The 20,744-nt window shown below is 44.7% G+C and overlaps 1 protein-coding gene across 3 annotated transcripts in view; it reads left to right on the plus strand.

Moving 5' to 3' along the window:
• Window positions 1-11,463, plus strand: part of LOC120026322 (membrane-associated phosphatidylinositol transfer protein 2-like) — a 32,490-nt gene extending 21,027 nt beyond the window's left edge. Inside the window, exons 5-25 of one of the 3 annotated variants that reach the window (XM_038971159.1) lie at window positions 1,437-1,784; window positions 1,893-1,988; window positions 2,106-2,216; window positions 2,553-2,614; window positions 3,378-3,468; window positions 3,587-3,740; window positions 3,831-4,020; window positions 4,129-4,248; window positions 4,384-4,586; window positions 4,796-4,974; window positions 5,744-5,914; window positions 6,332-6,478; window positions 6,711-6,878; window positions 7,873-8,021; window positions 8,213-8,329; window positions 8,428-8,544; window positions 8,746-8,894; window positions 9,039-9,188; window positions 9,387-9,570; window positions 10,627-10,755; window positions 10,976-11,463. In XM_038971159.1, coding sequence (XP_038827087.1) covers window positions 1,437-1,784; window positions 1,893-1,988; window positions 2,106-2,216; window positions 2,553-2,614; window positions 3,378-3,468; window positions 3,587-3,740; window positions 3,831-4,020; window positions 4,129-4,248; window positions 4,384-4,586; window positions 4,796-4,974; window positions 5,744-5,914; window positions 6,332-6,478; window positions 6,711-6,878; window positions 7,873-8,021; window positions 8,213-8,329; window positions 8,428-8,544; window positions 8,746-8,894; window positions 9,039-9,188; window positions 9,387-9,570; window positions 10,627-10,755; window positions 10,976-11,335 — 3,395 coding nt within the window. In that variant the 3' untranslated portion in view covers window positions 11,336-11,463. The remainder of the gene's footprint in view (window positions 1-1,436; window positions 1,785-1,892; window positions 1,989-2,105; window positions 2,217-2,552; window positions 2,615-3,377; window positions 3,469-3,586; window positions 3,741-3,830; window positions 4,021-4,128; window positions 4,249-4,383; window positions 4,587-4,795; window positions 4,975-5,743; window positions 5,915-6,331; window positions 6,479-6,710; window positions 6,879-7,872; window positions 8,022-8,212; window positions 8,330-8,427; window positions 8,545-8,745; window positions 8,895-9,038; window positions 9,189-9,386; window positions 9,571-10,626; window positions 10,756-10,975) is intronic. The other 2 variants (XM_038971160.1, XM_038971161.1) reach the window with 2 other exon arrangements.
• The last annotated feature ends 9,281 nt before the right edge of the window (window positions 11,464-20,744 follow it).

Below are 20,744 nucleotides of genomic sequence, written 5' to 3' on the forward strand. Positions count from 1 at the left end.
AAAGTGTGTCTATGTGTGTGTGGCATCAATATGCATGTGTTTGGTGTGTGTTAGCGTATGTAGTGTTTGTGTGTGTTGGAGTGTCAGTGTAGTATGTGTGAGGTTGTGGGTAGAGTCCAGTGAGTGTGCATAGAGCTGGTGCTAGAGAGTCAGTGCAAATAAAAAGGGTGTCAATGCAAATATTCAGGGTAGCCATTTGATTAACTGTTCAGCAGTCTTATGGCTTGGGGGTAGAAGCTGTTCAGGAGCCTTTTGGTCCCAGACTTGGTGCTCCGGGACCACTTGCTGTATGGCAGCAGAGACTTGGGTGGCTGGAGTCTTTGACAATTTTTAGGGCCTTCCGCTGACACCACCTGGTATAGAGGTCCTGGATGGCAGGGAGATCGGCCCCAGTGATGTACTGGGCCGTACGCATTACTGTCTGTAGCCAAGCAGTTGTGATACCAAGCGGTGATGCCAACAGATGCTCTCAGTGGTGCAACTGTATAACTTTTTGAGAATCTTTTCAGATCTTTTCAGCTTCTTGAGGCGTTGTCGTGCCATCTTCACTACTGTGTTGGTGTGCTTGGGCCATGATGGGTCCCTAATGACGTGGACACCGAGGAATTTGAAGCTATCTACCCGCTCCACTACAGCCCCGTCAATGTGAATGGGGACGTGCTCGGCCCTCCGTTTCCTGTAGTCCACGAATCAGCTCCGTCTTACCGCATTTGAAAATTTAGGCCTATTGAACAGGAGCCTAATGTTTTTCTGAAACAACACATTTCAAACAATAGACAAAGTCAAACAATAAATCACACCTTCCGCATGCTTTTATGAAAAGGCCTACGCACTAATGCCCGATTTTTAAAAATAATGAAAGAAAGAAAAAACACAATGTAGCCTATAAATATGAATTGCACAGTAATTATTATAGATATTTTGGTATGCGTTTTTTTCTCTTTATTCACCACCCACCCGCTGTTCATCCACATAATATTTAATGAACCTAAACCTGCCCACTCCATGGATATAACCGCAGGGACTGCAGGTTATGAGCCAACCCGCGCATCACTAACACACACTGACCTACTGCTGTTTGTTCATATACACTCTCTTCATTTTTACACACAGCTCATTTAATCCTCTCGTGTTACGGCTGAGTTGAATGTTGAATCACCTGCTAGGTGTGTGTGCGTGTGTGTGTGTGTGTTGTAACTGTGTTTCTAGTATGTGTGTGTTGTGTGTGCGACTGCTCTGTGTTGTTGCTGCTGTGTGGTGCTTGTTCAGTACATTATGACTGACAGGTTCATTAGTTTATTTCTAATGAATGTATGCACGATTGATGGGTATTGAGAGAAAGGAAAATAATTATATTGATTGGAATTGAGCGCGAGATCGCTGTGATAATGTTATTAATCTCCTGCTCTTCCCTCTCCCCTCCTTCTCCTCCCCAGGCCTGCGTAAGGTGATGGTGCGTGCCCACCGGCAGGCGTGGTGCTGGCAAGATGAGTGGTACGGTCTGACCATAGAGGACATCAGACAGCTGGAGCTGGAGACCCAGCTAGCCCTGGCCAGGACGATGGCCCAGTACAGTCTCAGTGACACCGAGGAGGGGGCGGAAGTGACCAACGGGACCCCTGCCACCCCCGACCAGGACCAGGAGGGAGTGAAGGCCCTGGGGGAGGGGGGAGAGGTGGAGGGAGGACGGACAGGGCTGGGAGATGCGTTACAGACGCGTGGAGAGCTCACCAAGCAGTGGTCAACTTCGTCCAAGTCGTCTAATAGATCCTCGAAGAGAGGAGGTGAGTGGGGCGATGCATTTCTCTGTTCAATAATTACCAAGTCTCAAATCAACCCAGAGCATGAGAAAATAGTGCCCTCAATCTATTTCCTTTTTCCTGTCCACACAGGAAGCCCCGTCCACCAGAACATCTCAGAGTGGCGGATGCAGAGTATCGCTCGTGACTCCGAGGACAGCACGGACGACGAGTTCTTTGACGCTCACGGTTTGCTATGACATTTTATTTCCAGACCGCTATTACAGTTACTTCATCAGCTGTTACTTACTGGGGTTCTATGACTGTTATTACAACATCAACTGTTACTGATGTCTGTCTCCTCAGAGGACTTCTCTGGGGATGAGGAGATGCTGTTACATGCCAAGGAGATGACCAAGTGGAGTTCCAACGACCTAATGGACAAGATGGACACTACAGAGATGGACGAGGGCCAGGGTAGGACAACACACACACACACACACCTAGTTAAGGCATATATATATGTAGTAATGTATGCGTGTAAGTCTGTAATGTCTATGTTAATATTTTTAAATGTATGTCAATTGTAAAGTATTTTTGTCTATAATATCTTTTTTGTTATGTGTCGGACCCCAGGAAGACTAGCTGTCGCCTTTGGCATCAGCTAATGGGGATCCCAGTAAAATCTAAATCAAAACACATACTGTACACACACACAAGCTCCGTTCGTCATTAAGATTTCAGATCTTCATGTCTTATATCAGGAAGTTAATTTGTTTAATGAAAAATAATTGTCTGTGTGTGTGTTTACAGAGAGCCTGTATCAGTCGGGTGAAGAGTATGCCGCGACCAGTAGTGACGAGAGACTTCTTGAGGTATGCTTCCAACACCTCATCTAGACCCCAGGAAGAGTAGCTGCTGCTTCTGCAAAAGCTAATGGGGATCCAAATCAACAAATAGCAGTATGAAGAATGTATGAGAGTAGCCTAGTAAACAACATGAGTTCTCACTGAGGGTTACTAACTATAGCTTCATCATTTCTTAACAACATATCTTAACAATATATTAACAGCAATGTTTGCAGTCAACCGGTACTGTAACAGTTGGCTTATTGAAGTTGTGTGTCCGTTTGAGAATGCTTTGATCCCATCTGGTCCTAACGACAGCCAGAGGGGGAGGGAGAACATCACAGAGTAACGTCTATCGGGGATAGTAGATCACGCGTAAATACTATATCAGTGTTTGTTGTTGCTCTTTGTGTGCAGCAGCACGTCTCTCTGACACACGCACACACACACTCACACAGGCAGCATCTCAGTGTGTTATCCTCTCTGTGCCCGGCATCACGTCTCTAGTAAACAGAGACGTCGCTCCACTGTCAGGTCCTGCAGACGACCAGCTGTAAGTCTGACCCCCTAGCCCCAGCCCCACAGTGCACTGTGGTTCAGAGGTGGTGTTGTAGCCTTTAGTAGGGTGTTGTGTTACTGTAGGCTGTGAAAAGATGTTTCAGTTCTGATAGAACTCCAATTGGAACTGTCTCTTTTTCTATTCTACTTCCTTTCCATGATTTCACCCCTTCACAGCCACTGTGTATTGGTAACTAATCAACGTCCGCCCTCTCTTCTCCTTCTGCCGTAGGATGGGTCGTCTCAGCAGTGTCTGGCGCCCTCAAAGATCCACGTTCTCCTCCTGGTGCTTCACGGGGGTAACATCCTAGACACTGGAGCAGGTATGCAATATCCCAACACAAACTGTTACAGTAAACACTTACAGTCATCTCACTTTGTTTGTTCTTGGAAAGACAATGTAACAATATTGTATGACTATTTACTCATAATTACTCCCAGGTGAGCCAAATAGTAAGCAGGCGGACGTCAACACTCTGACCGGAGCGTTTGAGACAGTGATGAGGGTCCATTACCCAGCAGCCCTAGGACGCATCGCCATCCGCATGGTTCCTTGCCCCGCGGTTTGTGCCGACGCCTTTTCCCTGGTGTCCAAGTGAGTACACACACATGCACACGCACGCATGCACACATACACATACACATACACACACACATACTCTAACCTTCTATCTCTCCTGACCAGTCTCAGTCCTTATAGTTATGACGAGGGCTGCCTCTCCAACAGTCAGGACCACATTCCTCTAGCTGCACTGCCTCTATTGGCCACCTCCGCTCCCCAGTACCAGGATGCCGTGGCTACCGTCATCCAACGAGCCAATCAGGTGCATGGGGACTTCTTAAGGTCCTTGGAAGGGACATCCTTCTCAGGACAGGTCAGTGCAGAGGACAGGAGTCAAAGTTTCGAGGTTCCGGATGTTTCTGACAGCTATTGCTGATTATTTTCTATATGTTGAACTTAAAGGCGTTCTCTCCTCCTGTAGGTGTGTGTGATCGGGGACTGTGTAGGTGGTATCCTAGGGTTTGATGCTCTGTGCAGCAGTAACGTCACCGTCTCAGAGAGCCAGAGCAGCAGCAGACGAGGCAGCACTGTCAGCGTACAGGTACCTTCCTCTAGTCCTTTAAATTGCACCCGAATTCCCTCCTTTATCTGTGCTGTAAATCGGACTGCTACTAACTATCTTTGCCCCCCCCCCCTCTGTCTCTCTCCTGCCCTGCCTTGCCCTCCATCTCTCCAGGACACAGACCTCCTCTCCCCAGGCATCATAATAAACAGTGTCTCTCCGTCTCTGGAGGGCAGTCGCCATCTTAGTCGCAGTAACATCGACATCCCTCGCAGTTTAGGGCCCGACGACCCCAAGACAATGCTGCCACGCAAACGCAGTGACTCCTCCACCTACGAACTAGACACCATCAAACAGCACCAGGCCTTCCTGTCCAGGTCAGACACAGACAGACAGACAGACAGACAGACAGATAGACAGAGACACACACACACACACACACAGTATAGCGACAATGACCGTCATTGTTATCAAATGTTCACTTTGCCCATGTAACTTTTTTTTATTGTTTACACCCGTCGGCTGACTCTTCCCCCTCTCTTTTGTCACCCCCCTTCCTTCCCTCTCTCTCCCTCGGTTTCTCCAGTCTCCACAGCAGTGTGTTGAGAACAGACCCGGGTTCGAGGCGCTCCAGCAGCAGTACCATGCTAGAGGGAGGGGGGGCGCTCGGGAGGCTGGACTTCGAGGTGGCAGACTTCTTCCTCTTTGGTTCTCCTCTGGGGCTGGTGCTGGCGCTGAGGAAGACTGTTGTGCCGTCTATAGATGGTGAGGAACACCATCAGAGATTGATATCAATAGCCAGTAGACTATACTAGACTATATACTGTAGACTATAGGCTATATTCCGACTGCAGCCAACAGTCTTTGCCATGCATGGAGTTGGCCTTTTAAGGAGTTGGCTAAAGCAGAAATAGACTATAAGCAAAGTTGCCACTTTTCAGAATTGTATTTACTGTATGTGTACAGAAAGTCTCACATTTAGTGAGAAGCTGTAAACTAAGCTAATCGGCGTCTGTGCAGTGAGTGTCTTTTCCTGCAGCTGTGGGGGTCGGGCTCTGACAGGACATCCCTTAGTGAGTTAACATCATAGTTCAGAGGTTAGAAGTCATGTTTTAGATCTCTGACGCCAGAGAAGTCCATTGGCTGTGACATTCAAGGGATGACATTCAAGACACATGTTCCAAAGTAAACGAAGAACTAAGATGATGAGACAGAAGATAAATAGGAGGTTTAGAAAAAGAGCTGAGAGGCAGCAGAGGAAACCGAGGGGGTTGTGACATGGAGTCTTCAGGGGTTCCATGGAGTTCTAGAGAGTTCCAGAGACGTGTTCGTCAGCAGTTGCCTGTGTCACTTCTGGACCCTCGAGACCAGAATCTTTGATGGAAGTTGTTCATAGTATCCTCCATAGTTTGGTCCAATGGTTTTCAATATGTGAGCTTTGGAAGGAACTCCGATAGCTGTTCCTATATGTAAATAACCGTGTTCTCTTTTCATCTCTTGTCCTCTTTCTCTTTCTCTGTCTCTCTCTCTCCAGTCTCAGCGTTGCGTCCAGCTTGTCAGCAGGTGTATAACCTGTTTCATCCTGCGGACCCCTCTGCCTCCCGCCTGGAGCCCCTCCTAGAGAAGAGGTTTCACCAGCTGCCCCCCTTCTGTGTCCCCCGTTACCAACGCTTCCCTCTGGGGGACGGGCACTCGGCTCTGCTGGGTGAGGCTAGATACACATGCACGCCCACAAACTATTCCTTTATGTCTCTGGGATATCTCTCCTCCAAAAGGAAGCACTCAATTCGCTGTGTGCTTTGTCCACATGTCCATCAGCTCTCATAGTGCGATACCTGTGCAGGTATTATCAGGTATAATGTACTATGGGTTACGTCTGTCCATCTTAGCAGTTATAACGTGCTGTACTGTTGTATGTCAGTTAGTCCATGTCTGTTCTGTAGTTACGTCAGTTTATTTCTGCCTCTCTGTCTCCCCCCGTGTCTCTCCTGCCTCCTCCCTTCCTATCTCTCTCCCCCACATGTTCCTCCCCCCTCTCCACATCTCTCCGTCTTCGTCCTCCCCACCTCTCTCCCCCCCCCCCCCCCTTCCCATCTCTCTCCCTCCCCTGTTCGCCCCCCAGTGGAGACGATGCAGAGTAACCCCCAGCTCCTGTTGGAGTCAGTACCCCTGTCAGTACCCCTGCGTTACCAGGAGGGGGGCGTCAGTGAGACTTCCATCCCCGTCCCTGTACTCAACTGGCCCCAACAGGCCGCACAGCTCAACGACAGTGTGTACCCTTTCTCTGTCTCTGTCTGTCTGTCTGCTGCCCTGTCCGCTCTCTGTTTGTCTCTCTGTCTGTCTCACTTTCTCTCTCTCTGCATTTCATTTGTATTTGTAAAAATGTTTTATACAAATACAATTAAATTGATTGTTTGATCAATCCACTTCTCTCTCCCTCCTCCCTCTCGCTCTCTCTGTCACACACACACTTTCTCTCCCGTGTCTCCCTCCTTCCATAGCTGACGTGCTCCACTCCCACTGTGGTGTGTTTGTGGACAGCCAGTACCCGTCCTCCCCGCTGACCGGACCCCCCCACCCCAGGGGCCTCCGTAGGTCCAGCGAGGCCAGCATCGCCAGCCAGGTGTCAGGCATGGCCGACTCATACACCGCCTCTAACATCGCCAACAGTCAGTACTGGACTTTATACTTATACTTTTTTTGCATTTAACAGCAGTGTCTGTGGCTCAGGGAGATGACAACATACATTCTCTGACATTTTTCACACACTGTTTTGTCGTTCTTCAACCCTTGATTCCTCCGTAGCTACTAAATGCCAAAGCAGCCCGTCTAAGAAGCTGGGTCTCCTTTCCCAGCTAGCGCTTCCTAAACTCCCCTCGAGAAGCCCCTCTCCGCGGGCCAGGAAGAAGATCCGACCCTTCCTCTCTCTCGGACGCACCGACTCAGACCAGGGTGACGATGACGTCACCGCTGACGATGACGTCACCGCTGACGTCACTGCCTCTGTCTCCTCAGACTTGCCGTCTGACATCACCGACACGAACTCTGACCCCCCGTCGCCAGACACGCTGATGAACGTAGAGCAAGGTAGTCTGGGTACTGTGGTTTGAATCCTGTGTGACCTCCCCCCCCCCCCCAGGACTACTCCCATCTTTGTGCCTTGTCGTTGGTCTCCTTCAAGCTACAGCTGAACCACTGCAGTACTACAGCTTCTCTCCCTTCTCTTCTCCTCTACAGATTGTACCCTATATGTACTGCAGTGCTTCCCAAACAGGAGTTATGCCAATGTCCTCAATCAAGGACCCAGTCTTTAGCCGGGATAGAAAAGAGGGACCACCATTTGGGAATCACTGATCTTGTGTATGTCCCTCCTCAAATCAAAACTGTCCCTCTGCTCCAGTTCAATCTGCCCCTGAAACTCCATTCTACTCCAGTGTGGACCTGTGACTTTCCGTCTGTACTATAGAGCCTCTCCCCTGGACTGTAAATCTCTGGATGAGCACACTTCCCTCTACTGTGGAACCCCTTTTTGTCTGGAACTGTCATTGACCAGAAATACACATCGACGTCTTTTACAACCCTGTCGTCTTTTCCCTACTGTGATTATGTGTCAGACTTCTCTCTCTCTTTCTGTCTCTCTCTCTCTCTGCTCCCTCTCTTCAGTTGCATCTCGGTGGTGGGGCAGTAAGCGGATGGACTTTGCCCTGTACTGTCCTGATGCCCTCACAGCCTTCCCCACTGTAGCCCTGCCTCACCTCTTCCATGCGTCGTACTGGGAGTCCACTGACGTCGTCTCCTTCCTACTCAGACAGGTATGAATGCTTATGAATGTTCATAGACCTCTTCCACACATCATATTGGAAGTACACTCACAATGCCTCCTTCCTACTCCGAGAGGGAAGAGCATATGAATATTAGTAGCCAAATATAAAGGCATAGCCTCCTATTGGGCTGGTGAATGCTATATGAATGCCCATGTAATTATTCCTGTCTGTTCCTCCAGGTGATGAGGCATGAGAACTCGAGTGTTCTGGAGCTGGACGGTAAAGAGGTGACCGAGTTCAAGCCCTCTAAACCCAGAGAGAAGTGGATCCGCAAGAGGACCCACGTCAAGATCAGGGTGAGGACAGACCACTTCCTAACCCCCTTTTTTTAGGCTTTCTGTCGGCAAGTTGCAGAAGTACTGACCGCAGTAAACGTCTGTGTGTGTGTGTGTAGAACGTGACGGCCAACCACCGCGTGAACGATGCTGTGTTCTCTGAGGACGGAACACAGCTGGTGATGGGACGCTTCATGTATGGCCCTCTGGACATGGTCACCCTCACTGGAGAGAAGGTAAAGCCATACTCATTGACGCCAACTTGTCTTGTGGAACGAACTTTGTTCTGCAACTGAGAAATACTTGCATGCAACTCAATATTTGAGCATAATGTATAGTTTGTCAATGAAACACATGGGCAAGTCAGTCATTATTTTATATAATATACCGACGTGTTCTGATACTGTTATCTGTAACCGCCTCTTGTTGTCTCCCAGATTGACATCCACATCATGACCCAGCCCCCCTCAGGAGAGTGGGTGTACTTTGACACCGAGCTGACCAATAGCAGCGGACGCATCTCTTATGTCATCCCAGAGAGCAAAAGGCTGGGCATTGGAGTTTATCCTGTCAAACTGGTCGTCAGGTAGGTTATGGGTTGAAACACTTTTAAATATCTGATTAGCTTGTTTTCGGGGTGTTTTTGATTAGGAGAACAAGCGTTGAATTATGTGTTCCCCTTTGCCACACATTCTCCCTCCCCTCCCCCCGTTTCTCCTCCCTCTCTCAGGGGTGACCATACATTTGCGGACAGCTACCTGACGGTGTTGCCGCGGGGAACAGACTTTGTAGTGTTCAGTATCGACGGCTCGTTTGCTGCCAGCGTGTCCATCATGGGCAGCGACCCCAAGGTCAGGGCTGGAGCTGTGGACGTGGTCAGGTAGGAACACGATGGGTCTTATTCTATCTTGATTTGTATTTGATGTACTGTTATATTCCTGAACAGGAGTAACACTAGCTAATGTGGCATACAAGTTGTGAATCAGCAAATTAATAACTTAATAGATAATACACCAGACTCTTTGGGGTGTCACCTGTTCACCCACAGCCTGTTCTTACTCTCTCTCTCTCCCTTCAGACACTGGCAGGACCTGGGCTATCTGATAGTGTATGTGACGGGTCGTCCAGACATGCAGAAGCAGCGTGTGGTGGCCTGGCTGTCTCAACATAACTTCCCTCATGGAATAGTGTCCTTCTGTGACGGCCTGGTGCACGACCCCCTCAGACACAAGGCCAACTTCCTCAAGTCCCTCATCTGTGAGGTAAGGGGGGGTAGAGATGAGGGTGTAGGGGTTAGGGTATGGCTTGGGTTGTGGTAGGGTAAGTGTGTTTGGGGTGGGTTGGGGTAAGGGGACTTAGGGTTTTTAAGTTAGATTTCTACAGTCAAAATACACTACATAGCTCGTCGAACATTTCATTCTAAAATCAGGGGCATTAATATGGAGTTGGATCCCCCTTTTATGCTATAACAGCCTCCACTGTTCTGGGAAGGTTTTCCACTAGATGTTGGAACATTTCTGCGGAACTTGCTTCCATTCAGCCACAAGAGCATTAGTGAGGTCGGGCATTGATGTTGGGCACTTAGGTCTGGCTTGCAGTCGGCGTTCAAAATTCATCCCAAGGGTGTTCAATGGGGTTGAAGTCAGGGCTCTGTGCAGGCCAGTCAAGTTCTTCCACACCGATCTCGACAAACCATTTCTGGATGGACCTCGCTTCGTGCATGGGGCATTCCCAAACTGTTGCCACAAAGTTGGAAGCACAGAATCATCTAGAATGTCATTGTATGCTGTAGCGTTAAGATTTCCCTTCACTGGAACTAAGGAGCCTGAACCATGAAAAACAGCCCCAGACCATTATTCCTCCTCCACCAAACTTTACAATTGGCACTATGCATTGGGGCAGGTAGTGTTCTCCTGGCATCTGCCAAACCCAGATCCGTCTGTCGGACTTCCAGATGGTGAAGTGTGATTCACCACTCCAGCCGACGCTTGGCATTGCGCATGGTGATCTTAGCCTTGGCAGTTCAGATCTCGGTAATGAGTGTTGCAACGGAGGACAGACGATTTGTTCAAGCTGTGACCTACCACTTCGCGGCTGAGCCATTGTTGCTCCTGGACGTTTCCACTTCACAATAACAGCACTTAGTTGACCGGTGCAGCAGGGCATAAATTTGACAAACTGACATGTTGGAAAGGTGCCATCCTATGACGGTGCCACGTTGAGTCACTGAGGGGTGTCCGCATACTTTTGTGTATATATATATAGTGTAACAACAATACTGTTTCTAACAGTCCATTCCTCTGTGTATGTGTGTGCAGGCCCATATGAAGATATTTGCCGCGTACGGCTCTACTAAGGATATCACAGTGTACTCCTCCTTAGGCCTGCCCCCATCACACATCTACATAGTGGGACGGCCCACCAAGAAGATGTCCAGCCAGTGTCAGGTACCAAACTAGCTGGTAGAAAGTGCACTGTCGCCAACAAAAAGTTATCAATTAAAGTGTTGAAATGCTTAACTTCCAACTTCAACTCATAAATAGATAGAATGCGCAAATGTGTTCCTATAGATGGATAGTTTAGTAGATGAGGGGATGAGCTGATCTCGTCTCCATTCCTACCCCCTCTCTTTTTCCTCTTTCTCGATCTCTCCCTCCTCTTTGTCAGTTCATCCCAGACGGCTATGCGTCCCATCTGTCCCAGCTGGAGTACAGTCAGAGGTCTCGTCCTGCCAAGACCGCCAGCGCCCGTATTGTTCTCCGTAAGGGAAGCTTCGGACTGGGCGCCGCCGGGGGGGACTACCTCCGCAAGCGCAACCACATCCTGCGCTCCATCAACTCAACTGGGGGGGCGGGCTCTAGCTCCCCTGGCCAACCAGGGCGCACGGAACGCACGCTGAGCCAATGCGAGGTGGAGAGGGAGAGAGCAGGAGCGGGGACCCAGAGGAGTATGAGTATAGCAGCTGGGTGTTGGGGCCGCACCGGGAGCACCAAGGAGGGGTCAGGAGGATTACTCAGCCCAAAATAGGACTCACCAGACTGGGCTACAGGGGGGAGGGGACCCTGCCTGACTCTACCTGGAGCACTATGATCTTTGGACTGGCTCTGAGAGAAACATGGAAGAAGTATGTTTAAGAGAGAGTTAGAGAAAGGAAAGGATGGGATGAAAGAAGGATAAGGTTTACTGAGGGGCGGAAAGTGAGAGGGAGGAGGTGAAAGGAGAGGGAAGGAAAAGGGCAAAGAGGGTGAGCAAGAGGAAGAAGCAGGGTCTATTGAGAAATGGATATGAAAGGAATAGAGAGAGAAGAGATTGTTTGAGTGAAAAGTAAAGCCAGAAAGATGGGAGGTGCTCTGACTTTGCTGTAAAGAATCAAATGACATTTCTACTGTAGCATTAGTCTCACAGTCAAGACTTTTATATAACCTACCTTGGCCACTAAAAGAAAATAACTGGAAAATAAAATAAATTAAAACTAAAAACAAACGATCGTAAGCCTTAATCGTCACCCCCTGAGGGCCTGGAGTGCCTACCCTTGTCTGAGTAATGGTTGAATGTACTCTCTCTACCTAGAGGACAATGGGAATTCACACACATACAAACACCCCAGCTCAGGACAGGCCCGGACATTGGAGCCACAAAAATAAGACTCAAATGGTGATCTGGAGGTCAGGGGGGGTCAGTCTGTAGCCATGGCAACAAGTCAACAACTTCATCTGTTTTTATCCCTCTATCCGCTGAGATACACCTCCTTCCTTCCTTCCCTCTAACACCGCTGTGTCTGGCAATAAGAAACGAGTCCCCTCACACTGCCAAGAGAAGCACCACTACCCTATTGAAAGAGAGAGGGAAGAGGAGAAGCAAGAGGAAGAGGGTTGGAAGGAAAGAGAGACAGAGAGAGATGCAAGACAAAAGGGAGGGAGGGGAAAGGTTATGGATGAGATGGACAATTTCCTCTAGTCTATTCCTGGGCCATTTCTCTACTTTTATCAGTGTGGTACTACACAGCGATTTCTACCGTTGACCTTAGCTCAGCTCCAGTCCTTTTCACTCCGTAACAGAGTAGCTACTGTACTGTACCACGTCTTTCAGTATGGCCTGTGGGCCATCCCAGGCCTTAAACCCCAATGACACATTTATAAAGTCAGACTCTGAAGGATCCGAGGACTGAGCTAGACAAGGCTTGTCATAACAGTAGACATTAGTGACACTTTTTAAACGCTGAACAAACAGAACACAGCAGCAATCCCTTTACCAGACCATCTGCTTGCAATACCTCTGAGACACCAGTGGGGGAGCAGTGTCTTTCTCTGTTTTCCAAAAGCATGATGCTGTTGGTATTCATTCAGTTCATCCTGCGGCGCCTCTTAGCTATCAACCTCTGTCATTACACACCATTCAGTGACACTCCAGTGGACTTCCCTATGATGCTCAGAGCTCTTTCCTCCTTGAGGGATGTGATGAATGCTATTCATTGGACATTACTACATTTCGGTCTGGAATACTGAAAGTGATCTAGGCTTTTCACAGTGATTTAAGCTTTTCAGCGAACCCTCACTATTCAAAGGACAGAAGCGGGACTTTTCCTGATTCCTAACAAACAGACGAGAACAGGCGATGAGGTCACAGGAAGAAGGGTTGTATAACGTTCTGAGAGCAGACAGGATGGCCAGACCTCCTCAGAAGCAGGAAGATATGCGTTGATTCCACTTTATTTCACAGTTTCCCTATCCTGTTTTCTTTTTTACCTGGTTTTTACCTAATAATAACCACCATCTGATACCAAGTTGTTTCCAATTGTGATTCATTATCTGAAGTACCAGAGAATATACAATGTTATTACTTAGCAAATACCAGCTGGTATCGGACTATAAAATAAAGGGTTACTAATGCTTTCACTAAAGCTATGGCAACCTGTACAGAGAATTGTAGATGAACACCTAACTCTCATACTACCTGTTATCTAATACCTGGCACCTACTGTGTGGTTAAGGTATTATCATTGTATTCAATTATATCCCCATTACTAATCACCCAAAGCCAACAATCTCTCTCTCTAGCGGCTGTAGTATCTCAACCTGTTCAACCTCGCTGTTGTTTTTTGCACTAGTTTATGTTGGAGAATCGTGTTACCGTCTCATGTCGCCACATATTGTTACCTTTTTGTAGTGCATGACATAAAAACGATTCATTATTGCAGGGTATATGTGCTGCAGTAGTATGCACACTCGTGTACATTTATTCAATGTCAGGATTACTGAATAATGTAAAATAACGTGCCAAAAAACGAAACAGTTGTTGGTTGTGGGAAGCTAATGTACCAGGCTGTATCCCACCGTTTCTTTGTATTGTGAGAAGAGTCGGGGCTTGCCATTGAGAGCATGACGGCGTGGCTTTAGCTGAAAAGGCACGTGTTCTATACTGTATTTTAACAATGTCAATCAGATTACATCTGATTTGTAGATCTTTTTGAATCCAATATATTGTCCACATCTAAGGGACATAATGGCTAGCTGTATAGGATGTGGTTATGGTTGGACTTTTACTTATAACTTGAGAGCTTGGAAGCTCTAGCATATTGTTTTGATTCTAGGGATATGCTACTATTGCCAACTTGTATTTAGTGCAACCTGTTATGACACCACTCAAGCGCAGTAGCATAGGTGATGATTGTTAGTTAAAGCAATAGTTCACTTCAAAATAAAAATAAAAATTTGTCAGACATTGATCAGACCTATTAAAAAAAGGTTGTAACGTCAGGTCTCTGTCCCACACCATTGGTTGTGTAGATCCAGCTGCATAATGTCACTTTTGAGGTTTGACCAAGTCGTACAAACTTTGATCTTTCAGTGAACTACGACTTTAATGAAGGATGTAGACTAGAGCTGTAGGTGACTATCTGAAAGGCACTAGGGAAGGTATTGGATACAGCCATACTGTTTCCCCTCTGGCCTGTGGTCTGGTGATGATGAGCTGAATGTCCTCTTGCTACATGCTTGGAGAGCCCAGACTTTACATGATCCATGGATATGTCTGTCTGTCTGTCTGTCTGTGTAGATACTGTAAAAATGATACTGTATATGTAGGAATATAATGGTTGAAAGGTATTTATTTACGCAACATGAGTTTAATTTCTATTATGGATCTTTCAGGTGAACAATATTTGAATATGTAGCGTTTTGTTTATGATGAGAACCAACAGTCAGTGGAAGGTGTGTATTTTCTTTGCCAATATTATTGTTTCAGTCGCAGGGTAGCATAACCACAACAAGCCACAGACAGAGACAATCTATCGAACATGCACGAGTATAGACAACATTAACAACATCCACTCTCCCACCCCTTCACACTTCTGCTGTCCCTTTACAAAGGTTAACTGTTAAAGGTTAAATTATTTTATAGTGAAAACAAAACTATTTTTCAAACCGGACCATTTTACAAAGCCTTGACAAAATACTGTATTGCTTCCTATCTTCTGTGAAGGCAGATTTTTTCCCCCTTCAGAATGAAGAAATGTTTGATTGTGAATATGTCAATGAACCTTTTATTTTACCTGTAATATGTGGTGTTTAAAATAATTCAGACTGGGTTAGCCATCAATATTGTATACAGTAGTTATATATCAATTATGTTAACCACTAACCCTTATAGTATGTCTTGAAATGTAAATGTATTCGGAGAATATTAGAATTATTGCCACTTTAGTAGCAGTCTTGCATGTACTGTACTATTAGATGCCAGGTTTACACCCAGTACAGAACATGTTTTCTACTTTATGGGGCCACGTGTGTGACTGAAGAGTTATTATAGTTCAATGCCTTGTAGATATGTAAAGGATAAATAATCAACAAAGGGCTATGCGTTCTATGGAAAATATTGAAGATATTTCCAGAGAACGCATAGAGGCCCGAGTTGATTATCCTTTTTATACCATGGCTATAATTAGAACACATTTTCCACTGAGAATGTGTTCATTTGTTTACTAGATAGCTACAACAGTTGCCTTGGTAAACAAACAGACTTGCTAGTTTAGCTAACCAAACCCTAGATCAAACCATCAGTGCTAGCTTGCTATTATGAAAATGTAATTCAACAATGCCAATGATGTTTTTAATTCGACTTTTGATTTGAAAAGCAGCTCAAACATAGAGCATGTAAGAATTAACTATAGCCATTGAATTCTACCGTGCTGATATACCCTGTGTTATAGGGAAATAATGCATGCTCTAGAATGCCCTTCAAGCCAATCAGAAACAAGTATTCAACAACGCCATGGATAAGTCCCAGTCGGTATTAAATAGTATTACATTCTTGTTGTCTGCTTGTTTAAGTCAATTACAAAACTACATTTGAGAAAAGTACAACATGCCTATAGATTGCTTTTCAACATCGCCTGCTCCCGAGCATTTTCTACTTAGAAATACGTAATATTGTAAGGCTTCCCTCACGCGCCTTTTCATGACGGTGCTAGGAGGCGATGACTGAGTGCTAGCTAGCTACCGACCGGAACATTAAGCTAGCCAAGACCAACAACATAAACAAACGGAAAACATTTAATCACAGGTAAGACATTTAGTATAGTCCGTTTGTAACTCCACTCACTACTTATAGCTGTATAGTCCGTTTGTTTGTGTTGTTGGTCTTGGCTAGCTTAATGTTCCAGTCGGTATCTAGCTAGCTAGCACACTACTCGTCTGGCTGTTAGTGCTGTTATGAAAAGGGGCATGAGGGAAACCCTACAATATTACACTTTTCTAAGTTGTGAAAATACTTGGGAGCATTTAATGTTGAAAAGTAATCTTTAGGCATGCTGTACTTTTCTTAAATGTAGTTTTGTAATTGACTAAAACAAGTAGACAAAGACAAAATTGTGTTTGAAAAAGGTTACGTTTTTGCTGTGAGCCAATGGCGTAACCAAGGTGATGGTTGGATTGTTTTCCCCCTAGGCGGACGGGGCCGCGACGTTCTATCTTATACCGACTAGGAGTATAAACAGGTATAACGAGAACTATATAACAATGTGTTCAGTCGGTTCTGTGCTAACGTTCCACTCCTCCACTCCTTGTCATGGATGTGGCAACGAGTGTATTGCACAAACAGAATGCATTTCAGGCTGACAATGTGTACCCACGGTGTAATTAACACTGTACCTGCTTATGTAGCTGCCATGTAAATACATAGATTTCTGAACATTTTGTTCATATACTGTAAAGTGGGACCAATATATTTAGCTACATACAGTATACATAAAATGTATGTCATTTACTCAAGCATTAGTAATATAAAATGTATACAAGCTTTACTTGATTATTTCCATGAACAGATTGGGAATGTTTTGTATTAGTACAATGCAGTTATGATTATCATAGCACTGTAAATATACATATACAGCGCATTCGGGAAGTACTTTTTCCATATTTTGTTACGTTACAGCCTTGTTCTAAAAATGATCTAAAATCAATCTACACACAATAGAAATTGTTGCAAATGTATTAACATTTTAAAAAAAAAACTGAAATATAAAATGTACAAAAGTATTCAGACCCTTTACTCAGTACTTTGTTGAAGCACCTTTGAGAGCGATAACAGCTCGAGTCTTCATTGGGTATGAAGCTTCGCACACCTGTATTTGGGGAGTTTCTCCCATTCTTCTCTGGAGATCCTCTTAAGCTCTGTCAGGTTGGATGGGGCGTGTCACTGCACAGCTATTTTCAGATCTCTCCAGAGATGTTTGATCGGGTTCAAGTTTGGGCCACTCAAGGACATCAGAGACTTGTCCCAAAGCCACTCCTGCGTTGACTTGGCTGTGTTGTCTGAGGTCCTGAGCGCTCTGGAGTAGGTTTTAATCAAAGATCTCTCTGTACTTTGCTCCGTTCATCTTTCCCTCGATCCTGACTAGCCTCCCAGTCCCTGCCGCTGAAAAACATCCCCACAGCATCATGCTGCCACCACCATGCTTAATTAACCTTAGGGATGGTATTGACCAGGTAATGAGTGGTGCCTGGTTTCCTCCAGACGTGTCTCTTTTTTAAATTTTATTTTTTAACCTTTATTTAACTAGGCATGTCAGTTAAGAACAAATTCTTATTTTCAATGACGACCTAGGAACAGTGGGTTAACTGCCTTGTTCAGGGACAGAACGACAGATTTGTACCTTGTCAGCTCAGGGATTTGAACTTGCAACCTTTCGGTTACTAGTCCAACGCTCTAACCACTAGGCTACCCTGCCGCATTCAAGCCAAAGAGTTCAATCTTGGTTTAATCAGACCAGAGAATCTTGTTTCTCATGGTCTGAGAGTCTTTAGGTGCCTTTTGGCAAATTCCAAGCGGGCTGTCTTGTGCCTTTTACTGAGGAGTGGCTTCCGTCTGGCCACTCTACCATAAAGGCCTGATTTGTGGAGTGCTGCAGAGATGGTTGTCCTTCTGGAAGGTTCTCCCATCTCCACAGAGGAACTCTGGAGCTCTGTCAGAGTGACCATCGGGTTCTTGGTCACCTCCCTGACCAAGGCCCTTCTCCCCCGATTGCTCAGTTTGCCTGGGCAGCCAGCTCAAGGAAGAGTCTTGGTGCTTCCAAACTTCTTCCATTTAAGAATGATGGAGGCCTCTTTGTTCTTGGGGACCTTCAATGCTGCAGAAACTGTTTGGTACCCTTCCCTTTGACCCAATCCTGTCTCGGACAATTAGTTTGACCTCATGCCTTAGTTTTTGCTCTGACATGCACTTTCAACTGTGGGACCTTATATAAACAGGTGTGTGCCTTTCAAAAATAATGTCCAATCAATTCAATTTACCACAGTTGGACTCCAATCAAGTTGTAGAAACATCAAGGGTGATCAATGGAAACAGGATGCACCTGAGCTCAATTTCAAGTCTCATAGCAAAGGTATTTATGTTTGTTATTTTTTCATAAATTTGCAAAAAATTCTAAAAACCTGTTTTCGCTTTCTCATTATGGGGTATTGTGTGTAGATTGAGGATTTTTAAAATTAAATTCTATCAATTTTTGGCTGTAACGTAACAAAATGTGAAAAAAGTCAAGGGGTCTGAATACTTTCCAAATGCACTGTGTGTGTGTGTGTGGTATGTATGTATGTATGTATGTGTGTATATATATATATATATGGTAACATATATTGTTCGAGGTGGCAATAATTTAAGTACATTTTGAGTATATGCAGTTTATTTGACATAAGTGCATAATCATAGAAATAATATTTGAATTTGAAGGCATGTACATAAATTAAATAGTGTTCTGTACCTCTTACAATCTCACCCATTTCCCTTTGTATTTTGTAGCAGGTCTGGATTTCAAATAGGCATTATTAAAGAAGTCTGTAGGAAGTATACTTATGTAATTGATGTGGCACTCTTATTCAAAACACCACCAACATCAGAATTGTTTTGATACCAAGTTTAGTTTTCAAAACAAGGAGTGGGTACAATGTTTAGATATGTATGAACAGTTCCTTTTGACTTTTTCAAAATGTTGTTGTGTTACAAAGTGGTATTAAAATTGATTTAAATGTCTTTTTTTTGTCAACGATCTACACAAAATACTCTGTCAAAGTGAAAGAAAACACTAATATATCTAAATTACATAAGTATTCAACCCCCTGAGTCAATACATGTTTGAATCATCTTTGGCAGTGATTACAGTCATGCTGGTTAAGTCTCTAAGAGATTTACACACCTGGATTGTGCAACATTTGCCCATTATTCTTTAAGCACTGTCAAATTGGTTGTTGATCGTTGCTCGACCACCATTTTCAGGTCTTGCCATAAGATTTTCAAGTAGCTTTAAGTCCAACTGTAACTCAGCCGCTCAGGAACATTCACTGTCTTCTTGGTAAGCAACTCGAGTGTAGATTTGGCCTTGTGTTTTAGGTTATTGTCTTACTGAAAGGTGAATTAATTTCCCCGTGTCTGTTGGAAAGCAGACTGAACCAGGTTTTCCTCTAGGATTTTGCCGGTGCTCAGCTCCATTCCATACATTTTTTATCCTGAAAAACTCCCCAGTCCTTAATGATTACAAGCATAACCATAACATGATGCAGCCACCACTATGCTTAAAAATATGGAGAGTGGTACTCAGTAATGTGTTGTATTGGATTTTCCCTAAACATAACACTTTGTATTCAGGACAAAAAGTGAATTGCTTTGCTACATTTTTTGCATTATTACTTTAGTGCCTTATTCTGTACAGGCTTCATTCTTTTCACTCTGTCAATTAGGTAAGTATTGTGGAGTAACTACAATGTTGTTGATTCATCCTCAGTTGTCTCCTATCATAGCCGTTAAACTCTTAACTTTTTTAAAGTCACCATTGGCTCCCTGAGCGGTTTCCTTTCTCTCCGGCAACTGAGTTAGGAAGGACACCTGTATCTTTGTAGTGACTGGGTGTATTGATACACCATCCAAAGTATAGTTAATAACTTCACCATGCTCAAAGGAATGTTCAATGTCGGTTTATTTTTCTCCCATCTACCAATAGGTGCCTTTCTTTGAGAGACATTGGAAAACCTCCCTGGTCTTTGTGGTTGAACCTGTGTTTGAAATTCACTGCTTGACTTTACAGATAATTGAATGTGTGAGGTACAGAGATGAGGTAGTCATTCAACAATCATGTTAAAGACTATTATTGCACACAGGGTGACTTGTTAAGCAAATGTTTACTCCTGAACTTATTTAGGCTTGCCATAACAATAAAAAATTTGAAAAACATCATTCCACTTTGATATTATGGGGTATTGTGTGCAGGCCAGCGCCAAAACATCTCAATTTAATCAATTTTAAATTCAGGTTGTAACACAACATAATGTGGAAAAAGTCAAAGGGTGTGAATACTTTCTGAAGGCACTGTAGTTCCCTCACTGTTCCATCTCTCTCTCTCTCTCTCTGGATCATAGGTCATTTTACCCTTCCTGGGTGAGAGCTCAATGTATTATTGTCTGTACTGTGGAATAAATACAATTGGACAATAACATATCTGCACTTGTACTTTGTGTTTTCAATACATTTTAAATTTCATGGCAATAGTAGATTATATGATGAAATTGGGTAAAATTGAATGGGATTATTGTAGTCCTTTTGTAGAACCACTTTATAACCTGTAACATCTAGGCAGTTAAGAGTTGAATGCTTTGCTCACATTGAACAACAATGTTTAACATGCTTGCCAAATATTAAGTGTATAAACCGGATTTGATTAAATAGGGGCCTAGATGTGAACAAACACACACCTTCCATAGGTCCTCCAAATAACAATATGGTCATCATCATCGCAAACAACACCGCCCTTCGATTGTGATCTGTCTTTAAGTTTTCTTCCGTATCTCTCCTATATAAATCGTTTGGTAATACCTATTTAATTGTTTCTAGATGACAGTCAAGTGAATTATTCATGCAACTGTGAAAGCTTGCTACTAAAGTCTGCAATATT

This window comes from Salvelinus namaycush, chromosome 31 (genome assembly GCF_016432855.1).
Source record: "Salvelinus namaycush isolate Seneca chromosome 31, SaNama_1.0, whole genome shotgun sequence".
Classification (NCBI taxonomy): domain Eukaryota; kingdom Metazoa; phylum Chordata; class Actinopteri; order Salmoniformes; family Salmonidae; genus Salvelinus; species Salvelinus namaycush.